The sequence below is a fragment of the Podarcis gaigeae genome (genome assembly GCF_964106915.1).
Source record: "Podarcis gaigeae genome assembly, chromosome: 6".
Lineage (NCBI taxonomy): Eukaryota > Metazoa > Chordata > Lepidosauria > Squamata > Lacertidae > Podarcis > Podarcis gaigeae.
This window is the reverse complement of record NC_139682.1, coordinates 96,502,554-96,521,801: the sequence shown is the minus strand read 5'-3', so window position 1 is coordinate 96,521,801 and position 19,248 is coordinate 96,502,554. Positions and strand designations below refer to the sequence as shown.

General features: G+C 42.0%; 1 protein-coding gene and 1 long non-coding RNA gene across 3 annotated transcripts in view; one reads left to right on the top strand and one right to left on the bottom strand.

Annotated features, from left to right (window-relative positions):
* Positions 1–19,248, top strand: part of LOC310846878 — a 196,623-nt gene that overhangs the window by 20,247 nt on the left and 157,128 nt on the right. The window lies entirely within an intron of this gene.
* ATF6 (activating transcription factor 6) overlaps positions 1–19,248 on the bottom strand; it is an 84,718-nt gene that overhangs the window by 38,107 nt on the left and 27,363 nt on the right. The window contains exons 12-14 of one of the 2 annotated variants that reach the window (XM_083743861.1): positions 18,468–18,567; positions 15,760–15,824; positions 14,424–14,538 (exon numbers count right to left, since the gene is read on the bottom strand). In XM_083743861.1, the coding sequence (XP_083599987.1) occupies positions 14,424–14,538; positions 15,760–15,824; positions 18,468–18,567 (280 nt within the window). The remainder of the gene's footprint in view (positions 1–14,423; positions 14,539–15,759; positions 15,825–18,467; positions 18,568–19,248) is intronic. The other variant, XM_083743862.1, reaches the window with a different exon arrangement.

Sequence of the window (19,248 nt, the reverse complement as noted above, 5' to 3'; positions counted from 1 at the left end):
AAGTGGTGTGGGAGAGAGGGGAGCAGCAGCAGTTGGTTTGAAAGGCAGATATACAGAAGCTTTTCCAATCTCCAGGGTGGGGGGTGGAGAGGGCAAGAGGACAAAAAAGGAACAGTATGGCGGAAGGCCTGTAAAAAGGAGAGATTAAAAACAACAGAAAGTGTTTGAGGGTACAGAAGGAGCAAGCAGAGGGGATGGGGGGGGGTAGAATTGGAGGAAGAAGCCTGATTATGGAATGTTCTTCCCAAAGAGCCTCACCTGGCACCTACCTTAAGATTTTTCCAGGACAGGTGAAGATCTCTTTATTCCTCAAAAAAAATGTTTAATGCTTTGTTTTTTTAAAAAAAGTACAATTCTTATTCCCCATCACTGGTTTTATTCTGCTGCTGTATTATTCTGTTTTAGATTTTAATGTCTATTTTACAATTGTCTGTCTGTCTGTCTGTCTGTCTGTCTGTCTATCTATCTATCTATCTATCTATCTATCTATCTATCTATCTATCTATGCAAGCCACCCAGAAACTTTATCACTCAGGATAAAAAAGTTGTAAACCAACGAATTTCAGGTTACACAAAGTCATGTCAACATACAAAAGCAAACATGTCTCACTTAACTTGAATAATTGAAAAGAGAAAGCAACGTGTACTCTTTGTATCCCTGGAATGGGGTGGAGGGCCTTGAAGATATAGACTAATATTTGATGCTGATGTGGAAGGAACAGAAGAGCTAAAACAATTTAAAAACAAGAGAAAGTTTTACTGGACAAATAGGGGCTCTCTCTTTACACATTTCAACTTTCCCAAGAATCACTTTTAAACGTTTTAATATTAAAGAGGTATGTCCTAAAACAAGCTGTATCTGGGTATGCAAGAATTGTGAGGTAAACTCTGCCAATGTCACCCCCCACCCCCAACAAGCACTTCAAGACACCCGCAAGAAGTTCCTGATACCCTGTACTCTTCATTCTCTTGCATCTCTGGCATCAGTCCTGCTCTCCAGCACCAGGAGAGCACTAAGGAAGCACAACTCACACACATCACCCTTTCTGTCCTTCCTGGAGCAGGGCTGAGGACAAGTGGCAGCCACAACAAACAAGAGGTTGGGACAGGCACAGCAGCAGAAGCAGAGAGAGATTTAAAAGGTGCCCCTAGCCAGTAATATCCAATTCCTGGGTGCTGACACCAACCACTTCCATCACATAGCTAAATGCTTGGCCAACTTCCATGAAAACTGCTGGGAATGCCTTCTCTCATCTGCTAAATCCCAGATTCAAAGCAGAGGGAGGCAAGAACAAATTGATTTTGTTTTTTCATGCAGTTGTCCAATTTTCAAAAGAAAGATACATGAAATAAAACAGAAGTCCTTCCTGTTCTCATTTGAAGAAGAGGCAGCTGTTCAAGATGCTGTGGTTGTTTTGACTCCAAGTTCTCCCATTATATCCCAGGAGTAGATCAGCCTCGCAGTTCCATCTCAATGTGCCAGAAACAAAACACAGCACCTGCAGAAACGCTCTTGCTCCCTTCCCTTTCATCCCTACCCAGCCACACGCACTACCCAGTCAAAAGGAAGCAGGCTTGCTTTCATAAACTTTTTTTTGGGGGGGGGTATTGGTTATGCCACAACCAGCTGCCAACTGGGAACAGGCAGCATGATCTCAGGCACCCCCAGTGCCAAAGCACCCAGGTGTTCCACAGAGCACCCCAAAGTAAGGTTACCAGATTTTTTCCAATGAATCTGAGGACACTTTTCAACTTCCTACTAAATAGATGGATTTTGTCAGGGGACTGATTTGTAAATCCGGGGACTGTCCCCAGGAAACAAGGACGTCTGGTAACCTTACCCCAAAGAGCTCCAGAACTTAACCACTACAGAAGAAAAGGCAAATTCAGCTTTTGAACCCATTCACATGATGCTTACTGCTGTGGGCCTTATGGAGGTCAATCTAAGGGTATACACAGGAATGCACATTTCACAGAGCTATTTTTCATTGCGGAACCTGCAGTTGATAATGGGGATAAATAAGATCTTCCTCTTGGATTTTCCTCATTGGCATTCCTGGCATAATTCCAAGTGCCGGATCCCAGAGCATTGTTTAAAATTTTGGTACTATTTTATAGGTGGTTTTTGATCTTGTCATTGTCAACTGTTCCTCAATCTCTTGCCATGGTGCAGCCTATAACATTTATTGGAATGGGGGGAGGAGAGGTTATGGGGCTGTGGCTGGAAGCCACATCAATGAACCACACATGAGAAGAAGCAACACCTGTTTTATTGAAACTGCTCTGAGAGCAGTTGGTGTCAAGGAGTATGAAAAACTAATACAATATTTTGTTGGGCTTAATATGAAAGCTTTCAGATCACACAGAATTATATCTGAAACAGAATATAGCACTTCTGTTTTTCTTGGGTCAATCTACTACACATCAGCTTAAGAGGCAGACGTACCAAAGGCATATTCTTTATAAAAATGTGTTTTGCTTCACAAGTCTTGTGCTATCCTTATGCTTTATTTTTATTTTACAGGGACAGAACTTTTATCCACAGGAAAAAAGTGACACTAATCCCAGATTTAAGTCCCCAATATTCTATCCTATCTGGATTACATAGCATCCTACAAAACTGAAAATACATCTACACTTAAGTACAACAAAGAGCTTCCAAACTGATTTCAATGCAGATTGCATGCATGAGAAAAGCTCTATACCGTATCTTTCTGTGTATAAGACAGTGATTTTGGGGGGTTGTCTTATACATGGATGGTGAATGCACAAAGCTGTGAGCTCGGGCTCCGGTGTGGGCAGCCTGGCCTTGGGTTTGGGCAACCCTAACTTTGGCCAACTTCCCTCAAGAAAGCTCAACAACTTTAGGTGACCTCCCCCAAAAAGCTCAAAGTTGTTCTCTTTGATGTTTAAAATATAATTTCTTTAATTTTGGGTTCAAAAAAATAGGGGTTGTCTTATACATGTGGGCGTCATATACACAGAAAAATACAGTAATTAAGGAGATCTATTCTTTTAGCCAGCAGGAGGTGCTGTGATCTGCTGATACAGGAAAATTGGCACAACCCTTACTGCTGCACCTGGATTTTTATAGATGCTGTCTGTTGTGTAATTGTAGACTTGGCAAAACACATGGTTCCAAATTGCATGGGAGGGGAATGGCTTCATCTGTATGGAATTAGCTCTTAAAAGAAAAATCAGCTGTACGCAAGAGAAACCTACAGCTTGCCTGGTGCTAAGTATGCTTAACCAACGTACAATGATCTTCTTAGTGAGATCAATACTTCAAATTGTACACAAGGGAGCCAGACAAAATGCAGCTGGAAATGGTCAAAAACACAATTGTCGACTTATGCAGTCAACGTGTAAAGTCATGTAAGGATACTGGTGCACTCCCACCAAATGACTGCAGTGGGGGCGAAGGAGGAAAATCTTACAGTGCTGGAGAAGCAGCACAATCTTCATAAACATTTTCTCTCTTTGTAGGTCTATAGAAAGTAGTTCCTGTACATATTGTACCAGTTTCATTTATCAAAAATGACTTTATTAGACACCTCTAAGGAGCTTGCTTGGAAAATGAAGAAGTGAACAGCTTTTCAATTTATTCCTGCCCATACATTTCAGTATCGTCAACCATACTCAGAGCCAGAATTAAGGTTGATTTGGAGTTATCAAACAGTATTTTTGATGGGGGAAGGTGGGTGAAACAGGGTAAAAATCCCCCCTCTGCCACCCTTGTTCTCATTTTATAGGTACAGAGTAGTAGAAAGTGGCACTTGCGCCCACAACCCTCCATTATGTCTGGATTGCAGGCTCTTAGGAATAGCAAAGGCTGGCATGGTGGCGTGGGTGGGTGAGTGGGCTACATGCCACTGCCAGTTACTGAGGTGGTGGTGAAGGCAGCAGGTAGCTCAGTGCAGGGCAGCAATGCAGCCCCACCTGTACCCACATGCTGGCAACCACTGCTTAGAAAACTGAACACACTTTTATGCACAACTAAAAGCTTTCAAAACTGATGACAGCACAAGTATCAGAATGCATGTGAAAAGCTGAAATATGCTCAAGGCCTCCATTCCTGCCTTCTGGGGTGCCAGAACCTAAAAGAAGATTCTGCTAAATCTGACCGGAGTGAGCTCATCAGCTGCAAATCAAGATACAACGTGGTGGCATCCCTGATTCTCACCTCTCCCCTCCTGTCTTTGCAGCTTTCATCAAAATGCATTGGACTGCAGCCACACTAACACACATTAAAAAGCACGGAATGATTATATGAAGTCATTAGAGATAGTACTCACTACAGTGGTACCTCGGTTTATGAACTTAATCTGTTCCGGAAGCCCGTTCTTAAACCGAAACCGTTCTTAAACCGAGACGTGCTTTCCCTAATGAGGCTTCCCGCCACCTGTGCCCTTCCACCATTCAGATTCCGTTCTTAGACCGAGGTAAAGTTTGCAAACCAGGACACTATTTCCGGTTTTGCGGAGTTCGTAAACCGAATCGTTCTTAAACAGGACTGTTCTTAAACCGAGGTACCACTGTAAACTTAATCCAGCCCCAACTCCATCTTGAAGTTCTTTGCTACAGAGATTCTTTCAGCTACTCTATTTCCTGCCACTTCTACAAAACTAGAACAACAAGGAATTATGAATCTGAGTGTTGAAAACTCATGAGGTATTGAGGAAGATGACCACTTTGTTAAGCAGAATAGAAGATCTTTGAGAAATCATTTCCCTTCTTGATGAAACTAATCTCTGATTTTGTACTTTTAAAAATATCTAAATATGTCTCGCAGACATATTCTGCACCTTGGAAAATCGATTTCTGGAACAAACTCCCAGGCACTTGAGAACAATTGCTTTATGTCTTTAGTATTAATGGCCCTAGAAATCTAAATTATATAATCTGATCTCCCCCTGGAACAGATTTCAACTGAAAAGCACAGAACAATAAAACAAACCAATTTCTGCATTCTGTATTACACTTTGACTTCTTAAGCACTGCACCTATAAATTCCCTTTCTTTGTTCAATATGAAATTATTAATATAAAAATCCACACACTACAGCTAGTTTTACAAATGCTCATAATCTTTCCTCATTTGAGGACTCTGACCCATAGAACTGTATAGCTGGAAGGGACCCCGAGGATCATCTAGTCCAACCCCCTGCAATGCAGAAATCTTTTTTCCATACACAGAGCTTCAGTTGGCCCTGCTCTTCTTTTAAAAGTTGCCTATATGTTGCCCAATTTCCCCCCCATAGTTTTCTTTTTGACTGAGATTACTTCCAAGAGTGATAACCATCATGGTGTTTTAGGCTCTAACAACTTTTGGTACCTTGTCCAAACTTTATATAGTGAATTCCTGATTGTATGATTTAGGAACTCTTTATGAACCGCAACTTTGTTGTAAACTAAATATGCATGCCAGCCGTATCTATTATTCCAACCCTCTAGACTTCAAATGCCTGTGTTGTCTAGCATAATCCACTCCTTAATCCAGCAAAAGCATGAATAAATTCTTAAATCCAAAAGAGCAAAACCTCCCTGTTCCAATTTATCTGTTAATAACGTATATTTAATATGCAGCATTTTACCCTGCCAGATAAATTTTGTAAAGTCCATTTTCCATTTATTAAAACAATCAATTTCCCCTATTATGGGGATCATTTGAAAAAGGATCAATAATTCATTTTTATTGCTGAAATTCTACCCCATAGTGTCAGTTTCAATCTTGCCCAAATTTCCATATCTCTTTTTATCTCCTTCCAAATTTTGTTGTAATTATCTTCAAAGTGATTTATATTTTTCATTGTCACCTGAATTCATAAATATTTAACTTTTTTTTACAATTTGTAGATCTGTTTTTTCTTGTAGTTCCTTTTTCTCCTGATCGCCCATATTTTTAACCATTAATTTCGTTTTCTCTTTATTAAGTTCAAAGCTGAAACTTTGCTGAAATCTGACATTTTTTCAAGGGTTTCAATGATACTCTCTTCTGGGTTCTCAATCATTAAAATTAAATCATCTGCCCTTAATTTGTATGATTTGTTACCTAAAGTTATCCCTTTTATTTCCTGAGCACTTCGAATGTCATGATTAAGTATTTCCAAAATTAGAATGTATGATAAAGGAGAAAGTGAGCATCCCTGCCTAGTCCCTTTTTATATAATAAAAGAATTCTGTCATGTCATTATTAATGATCAAGTTTGCTTTTTGCCCTTTGTAAATTGCCTTTATTCCTCTTGTAATTTGTTCCCCCATATCCCCAGGAATTTCCATGATACATTATCGAACGCCTTCTCTGCATCCACAAACATGAAGGCCGCTTTTTTGTTTGGTTTCATATCTAAATATTCAATTGCAGCTATAACTACTTATTTGGATATTCGGATATAACTATATCTAGTTAATATTTTAATTTATCTAAAAGAATTTCCAACCATTTTTTCAAACATACATTCATACAATAGGGTTTGAACAAAAATATATTTTAACACATATTTTTAAAACTGTTTGATAACATGCTTTAAAATTGTTTTATAACATGCTGCTAAAACAAAGCCTGTTCCACACTCACTAGCATGGATGGAACATGGCAGGATGTAAACGTACAAGATTGATTAAACTCCCCACCCCAAAATGTGAAAAGGAAAACTGCACATCAGTCAGGAATTACCCCAGCTCCCAACCAAATGCACACCCCATCTACACTTTTACCCAGTCACAGATGTTGGCAAGCATTATCGTTACCTGTTTAAAACTAGGCGACTAGGCATTATGTTTCAGCAACTAGCAGGCCTGTTGGCTAATGTTTTATGGTGGTGAATCTAAAGCTACATTGGGATGGAGGCAGCTATCATAATTGTAAGGCAGAAAAGGTCTATACAATTAAAAATGTTATTTTATTCAATAAGTTTAAGAATGTAAAACTTGTGCCTAGTGCTAATCATCAGCCAGAACAAAAGGCAGGAGTTTTACTTTTTGCTAAGGAACTGGGCAGGATACAAGGAACAAGCACATAGGCTATATTTCCATAAAAGGTGGTCTAAGACTTGTTTTAGGTGGCGCTGTGGGTAAAACCTCAGTGCCTAGGACATGCTGATGGTATGGTCAGCAGTTCGAATCCCTGCGGCGGGGTGAGCTCCCGTCGTTTGGTCCCAGCTCCTGCCCACCTAGCAGTTCGAAAGCATCCTTAAGTGCAAGCAGATAAATAGGTACCGCTTTATAGCGGGAAGGTAACGCCGTTTCCGTGTGCTGCACTGGTGCTGGCTCGCCAGATGCAGCTTCGTCACGCTGGCCACGTGACCCGGAAGTGTCTTCGGACGGCGCTGGCTCATGGCCTCTTGAGCGAGATGAGCACGCAACCCTAGAGTCGGACACGACTGGCCCGTACGGGCAGGGGTACCTTTACCTTTACGACTTGTTTAGGAATATTCCTAAGGAGGCAGGACTTGCAGCAGCATCTGACAGTGACTGTGTCCCTGTTTGTGTTGCATCTATTCTAGGACAATCGGTTAGGAGGGGAGGAAATTCATATGAATATGAAATTATTTCCTCAGATCATGCTCTGATGTCAGCAGAGCAAAAATATGTGCCACATAGCATTGGAGCTGCCTGCTTTTCATCTGCAAAAGGAAAAAAAAACATAGGCCCAACTGTTTCTTGAGTAAGAGAAAGACTATGAACTAGACAGGAAGAAACATACTTGTTTGGCTCCACTGAATGCCAACTGCTTTTTGTAATTTTGTACATAAAAGATAATATTTCTTCTACATTATCTGCCAATGAGAGAATGCCATAAGTCAACCTTGCCAGATCATTCAAGTTTGCCAATATCCAATACTTTTTTTTAAAGGAGCAATCCTTGCTATGAAGTTCCAGAGGGTTCTCAGAAATGTTTTATTAAATACAATGGCTTTTTTTCAAGCAATTCTGAATGACTGGAAATGCCAAGTTTCTTAAAAACATTTTCTGCTCTGCAAACTCAAAATTACCACTCTTTTCTTCTTAGACTTTGAATTTTAACACTTTTTAAGCCCAATTGTATGCTTAGAATAACAGAGCCACTGCATACAGGGTGACTTTCTTCCAGAAAGTAGAGAGCTGTACAACAAGATGGTATAGGATGCAGGGAGGGGCAGAACTACTAGGACAAGCCCTCAAAGCCTTTTGGGGTGGCCCTCAACAAGGTCTGATTTCCCCCCAAACTGCAGCCCTCTTGCTGCCTTCCCAAAGTTGGATAAACAAGGTTTGGGAGGGAGGCATGAGGGTTCTGACAGGGCCCTAGAGTTCCCCCTCCTCCTTCCCAAAGCCTATTTAGCATTTTCCAGCTTTGGAAAAAAAAATGAAAGGGCTCTAGGACCCTGCCAGAGCCTTGCACCTTCTTCCCAAAGCCTGGTGCCTTACTTATCTAGCTTGGCCGGAGGTGTCAAATTTTGTCCTTGCTCCTCCACCCACCACACAACAAGGCAGTGTGTGGCCCGCCAGTTCTGTGTCAAAGTACTCTTACGGCCCACTTGGTATGAGACATCGGACCACCCTGTACTGGAACATGTGGGTGGACTGGACCGACTTGACTCTGAACGTAGAATGCATCATTTTATTTGGGCTCAAGGAAAACATTCTCCCTTAAGCAAAAAGAAACTGCAGTTACTTCTTGTGGTTTATTTGGAGGAAATAAAGCATGTGCCTAGGTTCAGACAACAGGACAAGCCAGATTCTGAACAGCAGACATCAGCACACTGCTTGCTGACATCAATTTATATATATATATATATATATATATATATATATATATATATATGAAGATATATAAAGCTTCCCTAGAGAGGGCTGCCTTTGGATGTCTCCTAAAGATATATTATTACTCATCTCCATGACATCTGATTGGAAGGCATTCCACAGGGTGGGCACCACCACCAAGAAGGCCCTCTGCCTGGTTCCCTGTAACTTCACTTCTCACAGTGAGGGAACTGCCAGAAGGCCCCCGGAACTGGACCTCAGTGCCAAGGCTGAACAATGGGGGTGGAGACGCTCCTTCAGGTATACTATTTAGGGCTTTAAAGGTCAGCACCAACACTTTGAATTGTGCTCGGAAACATACTGGGAGCCAATGCTATATGATCTTGGCAGCTGTTCCCAGTCACCAGTCTAGCTGCCGCATTCTGGATTAGTTGTATTTTCTGAGTCACCTTCAAATGTAGCCCCATGTAGAGCGCATTGTAGTAGTCCAAGCAGAAGATAACCAGAAACGTTTTATAGAAATGCTGTTTATATTCTAAATTTTCTGACTTGAACTATCTTATTTAAATAATAATAATAATAATAATAATTTATTTATACCCCACCCATCTGGCTGGGTTTCCCCAGCCACTCTGGGCGGCTTCCAACAGAATATTAAAATACAATAGTCTATTAAACATTAAAAGCTTCCCTAAACAGGTCTGCCCTCAGATGTCTTCTAAAAATCTGGTAGTTGTTTTTCTCTTTGACATCTGGTGGGAGGGCGTTCCACAGGTCGGGTGCCACTACTGAGAAGGCCCTCTACCTGGTTCCCTATAACTTGGCTTCTTGCAGCAAGGGAACCGCCAGAAGACCCTCAGCACTGGACCTCGGTGTCCAGGCTGAACGATGGGGGTGGAGATGCTCCTTCAGGTATACTGGACTGAGGCCGTTTAGGGCTTTAAAGGTCAGCACCAACACTTCTGAATTGTGCTCAGAAACGTACTGGGAGCCAATGTAGGTCTTTCAAGACCGGTGTTATGTGGTCTCGGCAGCTGTTCCCAGTCACCAGTCTAGCTGCCGCATTCTGGATTAGTTGTAGTTTCTGAGTCACCTTCAAATGTAGCCCCATGTAGAGCGCATTGCAGTAGTCCAAGCAGAAGATAACCAGAGCACGCCCCATTCTGGCAAGACAGTGCGCAGGCAAGTAGGGTCTCAGCTGGCATACGAGATGGAGCTGGTAAACAGCCGCCCTGGGCACAGAATTAACCTGTAACTCCATGGACAGTTGTGAGTCCAAAATGACACTCAGGCTGTGCACCTGGTCCTTCAGGGGCACAGTTGCTCCATTCAGGACCAGGGAGTCCCCCACACCTGCCTGTTTTCTGTTCCCTAGAAACAATTCTTCTGAATTGTTGGGATCCAACCTCAATCTGTTAGCCGCCATCCATCCTCCAATTGCTTCCAGACACTCACACAGGAACATTCACTGTTTTAAGTGGTTCCGACTGAAATGAGAGGTAGGGCTGACTATCATCTGCTACTAATGAACACCCACCCCAAACCCTGATGATTTCTCCCAGCAGCTTCATATAGATGTTGAAGAGCATGGGGGAGAGGACCGAGCCCTGAGGTACCTGACAAGTGTGTGGCTAGAGTAGAGGTGTATTGAATCAAAAGCCCAAAATTCACCAGGTAAGGAACTGCAGAGGTGGTGGCAGTGTTGACTGACTGCCAGTATCCACAGCAGAGATGGCCAATTGGTGACTCTGATTCGTGCCCTGACAGCACTAACAAATAATTCAATCAAGATTCTGGGAGAAGGTTTGCCCTATTTTCATTTCTAAGGAAAAAACATATTTATAAGTTCTAAGAGATGAAGATAACTATTTAATACTTTAACATAGCATCTTTTATTGCAATTTTAAAAATAAAATGACCCAGCTAAGCCAATGTACACATGATCCATAACCAGGAAGTTCATACCGTTAGGTGGCTGGCTCTGAATTATATAGAGATCAAATGGAGCAACTACCCATTGGCACAACAGCCTAGTTCTCACGGAGGGCATAAAACTGTCTGGGCTGTACTACTACTTGCACTGAAAGTGGAGACTTGCATCACTGAAGGCTCTATCATAAGAAATAAAATCCCACCACATAGAATATTGGTCATCAGGGGAAGATTCTCACCTAGCATTCACATTTGCTGGCAAGATTGTTCATGGAATTATTTTTTTTTGGGGGGGTGCTTGTTCTTTTATTTTTGATAGAAAGGAACATTTATATGTTGTGGACTGATATCCTCTTTAAGAGCTAGGCCAAAACATAGAGAAGCTCCAAAAATATCAGCAACTGCTGTTCTTAGTAATATCCATTCTGTGCACTGAACAAAATTAGTTCATGTTAAAAAAAAAAGACTTTTAAATTACAAGGCATCTAACGAATGGGAGAATGTCTAAGGGGTCCAAACTCCTGACTTTGGATGGGCTTGTATAACATTTTGGGCAACATTGGAAAGTCCTGATCAGTGTCTAGTTCTGAAGGAAACATAATCTGCATAGCAAACTATTAGCTCATTTTTACACCCATTTTGCCTGGACTGTTTTTTTAAGGAAGATTTCAGTGAAGGGAAGTCTTTGAAGCTCCTGGAGGTAAATAATATCAACCATGGGACCCATTACTTCACACTCTGCCACTTCTTTTCCTACTGTCTCCTTAGATCAAATTGTCTCCAGTCTGCTCCATATGCATTCTGCTACCTCAATCCCTTCATCCTATTCCATGCTCATTTTAGCAAAAATGTATGTTCCTGTTCTACCCATATGAGCTAATAATGTTGGAAGACACAGGTGGAGTTTGACTAAGGTGAGACCAGATTAATGTCTCTCTCACGCAAGTTGTATTTGCTTAAGCACACACACATACAAAGCAAAGCAGGCTACAATGCTCTATAGAAGACTGGCATTTCTTCAATTAAAGCATCCCTTAAAGCCATGGTTTTCAAACTGTCTTCTGATGAAAAGGGGAGGGGGTACTTTCATGTTATTGAAGTGGGTAGGTACTCTGGGGGGTTGCTGTGCAGCAGCATTTATGCAATCTCTAATCAAACTCTAAATTACATTTCAAGAATCCAATTAAGTTTCCATCAACTTCGTACATACAACATTCTTCCATCAGCAGCAAGGTCATATTAATTCCAGTTCTTAAATAAATGTCAGAAGAAAGCATGCAAATTGTGCCGCCCTCCCCCCGCAAAAAGAAAGGTGTAGATGGTTTTGGCAAACATTTTTTTTAAAAAAAATTGAAATGAGCTATGCATATTAGAGAGTGAGGGTGTGACGGACAGCAGAGCCAGCCTAGCAGAGCCGACGTCTGGTGAGCCAGCCCCCCTCAACTCCCACCAGAGCTACAGAGTCAACTAGCCACAGAGGAGGGTCGAACAGCACTTTGGGGGGAGGAATAAAGGGGACCGTTTCTGAGGGAGAGTGCTAGATAGGGCTGGATTTAAGATGAGAGATATGGTTTGGCTTTGAGAAGGGGCAAAGGTTCAGGTTAAGCAATAGGGTTTGATTGGGAGTGAGATAAGAAGAACAGGTTCTGAGTGAAGTGAAACATGCACCCTGAGGAGACTATCCATAGCGAGAGGATAGGGAGAGCGGGTTGACCGTCTGGGAAAGGAATACGGACAGGAGTGTCCTGAGAGAGCTGAGTCTGAGCCGGGAGAGGGAGATCCTGGGGGGATGGCAGCCTCCCTGGGTGTCCGTCTAGCCAGGAGGGGAGAGTTCTTCTAGGTCCAGAAGACTCCCAGCCCAGTCCCAGGGGGTGAGGGGACCCTCATTTAGAAGACCTCCGGGGTGGGACGGCTAAGAGAGTGGGCAACGGAGGGGAAGCTGTGTTGAAAGTATTTAATGGTAATATCTCAGTGACAGAAACTGAGCTGAGCATTTTACTCTCTGTTCTAGAAACCTGAACATCTACCACCTGAAGCGTAACAGCTGATTTTCAGTAACTGAAGTTCAAGAAGAGCTGTGCCTATAGTGTTGTGTTTAAGCCTGAGTTAGTTAAAGTGAGCAAGTTAACTTCTAACTGAAAAAATGAATTTCCTGACCCACTTTGTTTCATAAACCATTTTTGTTTAATAAAACTTTTCTTGTTTGTTTATTTTCTGCTTGAGACTCCAGTCATTAAGTTTTCCCTCACACAAGTCCCCCACGAGATGATCTGTGGTAAATTGTGGGTGCAATATATTTAATGGGGGGCAGTTAGCAGGAGTGGATCCACCGCCTTATTAGGGGTGGTATTAAGTGGTGGCTATAGAGAGAAACACTGCAGGACCTACACTTACTGGAATATAGTTATGAGGAGATCAGTAATGGAGAACAAGATTCTCTAGAAGACAGATCTCTCATCACTACTGAACTCTCTTTGCAATAGGCAACAGCTGGATGGAGAGGGCATCATTCATGTGAGGTAGTGGTGAGGTTCAATAGGCTTGGCCATTGCACTGAAATGCAAGGGTTCATCTGCAAACATGCAAGGGTTCATTGCAAACATGCAAGGGTTCATCTGCAGACCAAATGAGGTCAGAAGGGTAGAGCATTTGAAAACCATTGCCTTAAAAGCAGTTAAGCAATTATGCCATCTGCTGGAAGGCAGTGGTGTAACCACACAATGCAACTTGAATGTGGTTTAATTAACTCTTATGCACTTTTACCCCTTTTTTCCCAGAGTATGGCCACTGTTGCATGCTGACAGCTGCTAGGTGCCACAGCTGAGAGCTGAATGCAGGGTGGGGACCAAAGGTGGACAAAATATCATAGAAGGAGCATGATGTGTCACCCACCAGAGGTACAACCCCTTCTCTAACACTCTGGGAAATGGATTTGACTGGCCAGGTGAGGGTAGCCAATGGGTCTCAAACCCTTGGCAAGTTAATGATTTCCCCTGCATGCAAAGATAAGCTCTGGCAGACTGTGCAGATGAGACCAGTAGTGGGTCCCAAAGTCAAGAAGGCTTTGGGCACATGCTGCAGAGGGAAGTGAGGGACAGATGGGGCGACCAGACAGTCATACTGCAGCTTTAGAGGTCAGTCAATGAGGCTGCATCTGAACCCATAAAACTCTTGACCCGAGCCTAAAGGTATTTTCAAGAACACCGGAACTAGCACAAAATGGAGTTTAATATTGCTGTGTTTATTCTTCCTGAGACTGCACTGTCTATTCATTAGAAAAAAAAGCTTTTACAGATTTCTTGATGGACAGGACAGCAAGGATCCATCTGTGCAATGGAAAACTGGGTGCATGCCTAATTGTTCTGATATAAAGGCCTGGATGTGGTAATTTATGTGCTCGCATCTTCTTGTCCCCACGAGGCACAGTTCTCCTCTTTTCTCCTGGAAAAATTGTTAACTGTGAAGAGGTCCATAGGAAGAGGGAAAATCTCACCCTCTGCTGCTTAGCCAAAGCCTAATTCTTCCCAAACAAGCCTTTAAAACAGTTTCACTATCATGACTAAATAATATAAATGGATCCCTGCCTCTTCTTCCCACTAAAGAACCACAGGAGGTGCAGTTTTTGGAAGAGATTAGAAATGATGGCATCCCTTAAAATGATTATCAAGATTTCTTGGAGGGGGGCATTATACCCTCCAAATTTGCAATGGATTCCTCTATACGTTCTGCAATGAACCATAACACACTTACCCTACGGAATGATACCACATAGAATGTATCTCCCCTTCTGTGAATTGCTTCAAACAAATCTTGGTAGTTTCGTGGAGAAGCATAATAAACTTGTAGCTCATTCCCTGAGTTCCTGCTGAAATACATGAGAAGAAAATGCTAGAACCAAGAAGAATTGCATGCACAGGACACTATAATGAAGCACAGGACCTTATTTAATAATGTGCTTAAAAATTTGTAGTGGCTTGTTCCTAGGCCAGGTTCAAGGTTCTTGTATTAATTTACAAGGTCCTTAACAATTTGGGTCCAGGATATCTTAAGGATCACCTGGTCACTTGTATCTCTGCCTGATCACTCAGGTCTTTGAGGGAGTCTCCGTTAGGGCTCAGATGCATGGCTCATAACTACTAGAAGCCAGGCATTCGGGGTCATAGGCTCAAGCCTGTAGAATTCCCTCCCAATTGAGATTATACAGTCACTTCCTTCCTGAACTCCCAGCACATGACAAAGACTTTCTTATTGCAGAAGGCATTTGAAGGCAGTGTTTCTGTCTGGTTTCATGAATAATTTTTACAGTGGAACCTTGGTTTTTGAATGTAATCCATTCTGGAAGACTATTCTACTTCCGAAACATTCCAAAACCAAAAACTCAATACAGAAGCCTCAATACAATAGGGAAATTCAAAATGGAAGCCGCCTCAGAAGTTCGACTTCCGAGGTGCATTCAAAAACAGAAGCATTTACTTCTGGGTTTACGGCGTTCGGGTTCTGAAATGTCTGTCAACGGAGACATTAAAAAACCGAGGTTCCACTGAATTTTTTTTATTCTCTGTATTTTTTATTTTTATGCATATCACTTACAAATGCTAAGGATTAAGCAGTATATATATGCCATAAATAAATAAATAAATAAATAAATAAATAAATAAATACTATCTGAAACACACATGCTCAGTTTTATAAAATTCACTCCTGCAATTTCATGGTGATAGACACAATATTAATTTCCTGCAAAAAGGAGTTGGAAAAATTGTGGAGGACAAATCAACTAACAGATAGCTCCCAATTAGAAGAAGCCTCTCTTTATGATTCTCAGAAGACAATGGATGAAAGCTAAATTCGAGGGGAACTGCCAGTCTTGCCAGCCAGGACGCCTTCAGCAAATCAACTATCATTTCAAGTTTCAGTGGTCCTTTACAAGTAGGATTTAGTTTGGATTTATTATTTTTTTATTATTGCTGCACTGGGGCAAGGGAGACCAAGGAATTTTCTTCTCTAGGGAAAATGTTAGAACTTGCATCCAATGGAAGAGTAATGCCATCAAAATATTACAATGGAAGATCCCATCTTCACTCACCCAACACTGTTGTCTGTGTATGGAAGAGCCATCAGCTCAGAATTCGATTTTTCTCCTGAAGCATTCTGGGGTGGGGTGGGGTGGAGAGACAGTGTGATTACACAGAGAGAAATTACTCTTCACTCAACTGAACATGATCGTTTTGCGGTGTGCATGCAATGGGCCAATCTATTTTTTAAAAACTTCTGTGGAGGTTGTATATATGAACATGGAATTCCAGTTAATTTTCTGGCTCATTAAATACTATAAAATATAAAATCATCTTCAGTAATCAGGTACATAGATGTAAGAATTATCAGGGTCATAATCCAACTGAGTCAGAGTACATCTATTGAAATCAATAAACTTAAGTACACTGATTTCAATGGGCCTACTCTGTGTATGACTTAGCTGGATATCACCATAGTTTGCTCTTTCTTTTATGCATTTAGACAGCTTTTATACAAACACCCTACAGTATTCTTTTTCCTTTTTCATATATCCTTTTTCATAGGATTTATTTTATCTATTTTATTTATTGAATTTATACACTGCTCTATACCTGAAGGGCAGTTCACAGAACAAAATCAGAATATAAAAACAACAAAATACATAATCAAAATAAAAACAAGAACCAAATACCGCCCCCCAACTTTAAAGGGGCATAGGATGTCAATTAAATCAACCAAAGGCCTGGTTAAAAAGGAACGTTTTTGCCTGGTGCCTAAAGGTATATAATGAAGGTGCCAGGCAAACTTCCCTGGAGAGAGCGTTCCACAGACGGGGAGCCACTACAGAGAAGGCCTGTTCTTGTGTTGCCACCCTCCGGACCTCTTGAGGAGGAGGCACACAAAGAAGGGCCTCAGAAGATGATCTCATAGTCGGGTAGGTTGATATGGAAAGAGGCAGTCCTTGAGGTATTGTACTCCTGAGCCATTTAAGGCTTTATAGGTCAAAGCCAGCACTTTGAATTGGGCCAGTGCAGTCAGACCAGGATTGGTGCAATATGCTCAAAGCATCTTGCTCTGGTGAGCTGCCCAGCCGTTGAATTCTGCACCAGCTGAAGTTTCCAAGCCATCTTCAGAATCAGCCATATGTATAAAGCATTGCAGTAATCCAGCCTAGAGGTTACCAGAGCATAGACAACAGTAGTTAGGCTATCCCTATCCAGATAGGGGTGTGGCTGGGCTACCAACTGAAGCTGATGGAAGGCACTCTGGGCCACTTCCTAGTCCATCTCTCCAAGACATTCTAAGCAAACCTTGATTGGCTGCATATCCTGATATTCTACCCATTTGCATCCCAAGTCTTCCTTTATATGATGTTATCTGCTGCTCATATGTCAACTCCTACTTGTAGGTTAGTTTGAACATTGTATCCTCTTAAAATATTTTCCAAAACTATTTTCCACTCTTCTCTTATCTGTAACTTGTCTTTGTTTCTCAATTTTGCAGTCACAGTTACTAATTTTGTATATTCTATCAATTTATTCTGCCAGATTTCTTTAGTGGGTATCTCTTTTTCTTTCCATTTTTTCGCGTATACTACTCTGTATGGATCATTTTCCAATACTCTCTGGCATATTTACATGACTGCCACATGTGCATCAGGGTTCCTTCTACCTCGTGGTACTTCCAGCATAAATTAGATGATTTCCTGTGCATTTTCACCAATTTGCTGGGTTTCAGGTACCACTGGTACATCATCATTTGTAAGTTTTCCTTAATAAGATAGCAGGCAGAGAAAATCATGGTCCCCCTCCCCAATTTCTCTCAAGCAGACATTTCTATATTGTAATCAATGTCTATAGCCCATTTAGTCATTGTCGCCTTTACCATCTCATCTTTGATCTCCCACTCCAATAGCAGTTTTTAATGGCTATCACCACAGTTTTCTTTTAGTAACATTGAAGGTACGTTTTGTGCGCAGAAATGTTCATAGGGGTTCATAATCCTTTACAACAATTAACGCTTAAAACTTTTTTTTTTGTATCAAATTATTTGGGCTACAGGGAAACTATAGCATATAATCCAAGCAATCAACGTGACGCAGAACTTCAGACATCATCCTGACTTGGCCACCGTACTCCTTGTTCTGGTAACTTCCACACTGGATTATCACAATGCAGTCCACGTGGCGCTGCCCTTGAAGATGACTCATAAACTTCAACTAGTTGAAAATGCAGCAGCCAGATTACTGGCTGGGGTTGCCTTTACAACTGTTCTAAAAGAACTGCATTGACTGGCAGTTCGTTTCCATGACCAATTCAAGATGGTCATGTTAGTGTTCAAACCCCTAAATAACTTAAGCCCCAAATATCTGAAAGGCCACCTCCTACCCTCCCAGCAGAGGAGGCCTTCTTGGTAGTTCCATCTCCCTCAGTGGCAGCCCAGGATAGGGCATTCTCTGTAGTAATCCCCCTCCCCATAGAGACGTGTCTGGTTTCTTCACTATGCAGCTTTCAGAGAATGAAGATGCACCTCTTTACCCTGGCCTTTGGCACCTGAGAGGTGTGCTTTCAGGACCCACTCAATTCCTGTGAATGTAATAGGCTTAAATATTTTAAATTATATATTTTAAATAGTGTAATCTGCCCTAAGACCTACTGCTGAAGGGCAGGTAACAAATTTAATCATGATTGCTGTATCATCGAATCTGATTACAGGAGTGACAACTGGCCATCTCAGCCACTTTCTTGCACAAGGTAACAAGCAGAAGCATAAACATACCTGGATGGGCTGAGCTTTTTGATGCTGACTATTTAACATCCTTGATTTTGTCCTTTCTTCTTCATGTCTATGAACCCAGCCTCGCAGCTCATGCCTCAACCTGTAAAATGCAATACTACAGTTATATTTTTATTGAGAAACAAACATATGCTGGAGGGAGGGTCATTATAAACCTCTCTACAACCGATAAAGATATTGAAAAGTGAGACAAAAAGCTGTTTTGACACTGATATAGAGAGTCTCAGTAATGACCTGGGTTAATTTCAATAATTCCAATTCCAATTCACTGACCACAGTTGTTTTATGAGTAATTTAAAGGTAAAGGTAAAGGTACCGCTGCCCGTACGGGCCAGTCTTGACAGACTCTGGGGTTGTGCGCCCATCTCACTCAAGAGGCCGGGGGCCAGGGCTGTCCGGAGACACTTCCGGGTCACGTGGCCAGCGTGACAAAGCTGCATCTGGCGAGCCAGAGCCGCACACGGAAACGCCGTTTGCCTTCCCGCTGGTAAGCGGTCCCTATTTATCTACTTGCACCCGGAGGTGCTTTCGAACTGCTAGGTTGGCAGGCGCTGGGACTGAGCAGCGGGAGCGCACCCCGCCGCAGGGATTCGAACCGCCGACCTTTCGATCGGCAAGTCCTAGGCGCTGAGGCTTTAACCCACAGCGCCACCTGCGTCCTATGAGTAATTTAGCCATTGGAAAATGTTACACTTTCAGTAACACAGGAGCTTCATGCTTTTCCACAGATCTGGGCAGCTCAGAGAAATAGCCATAAGACAAT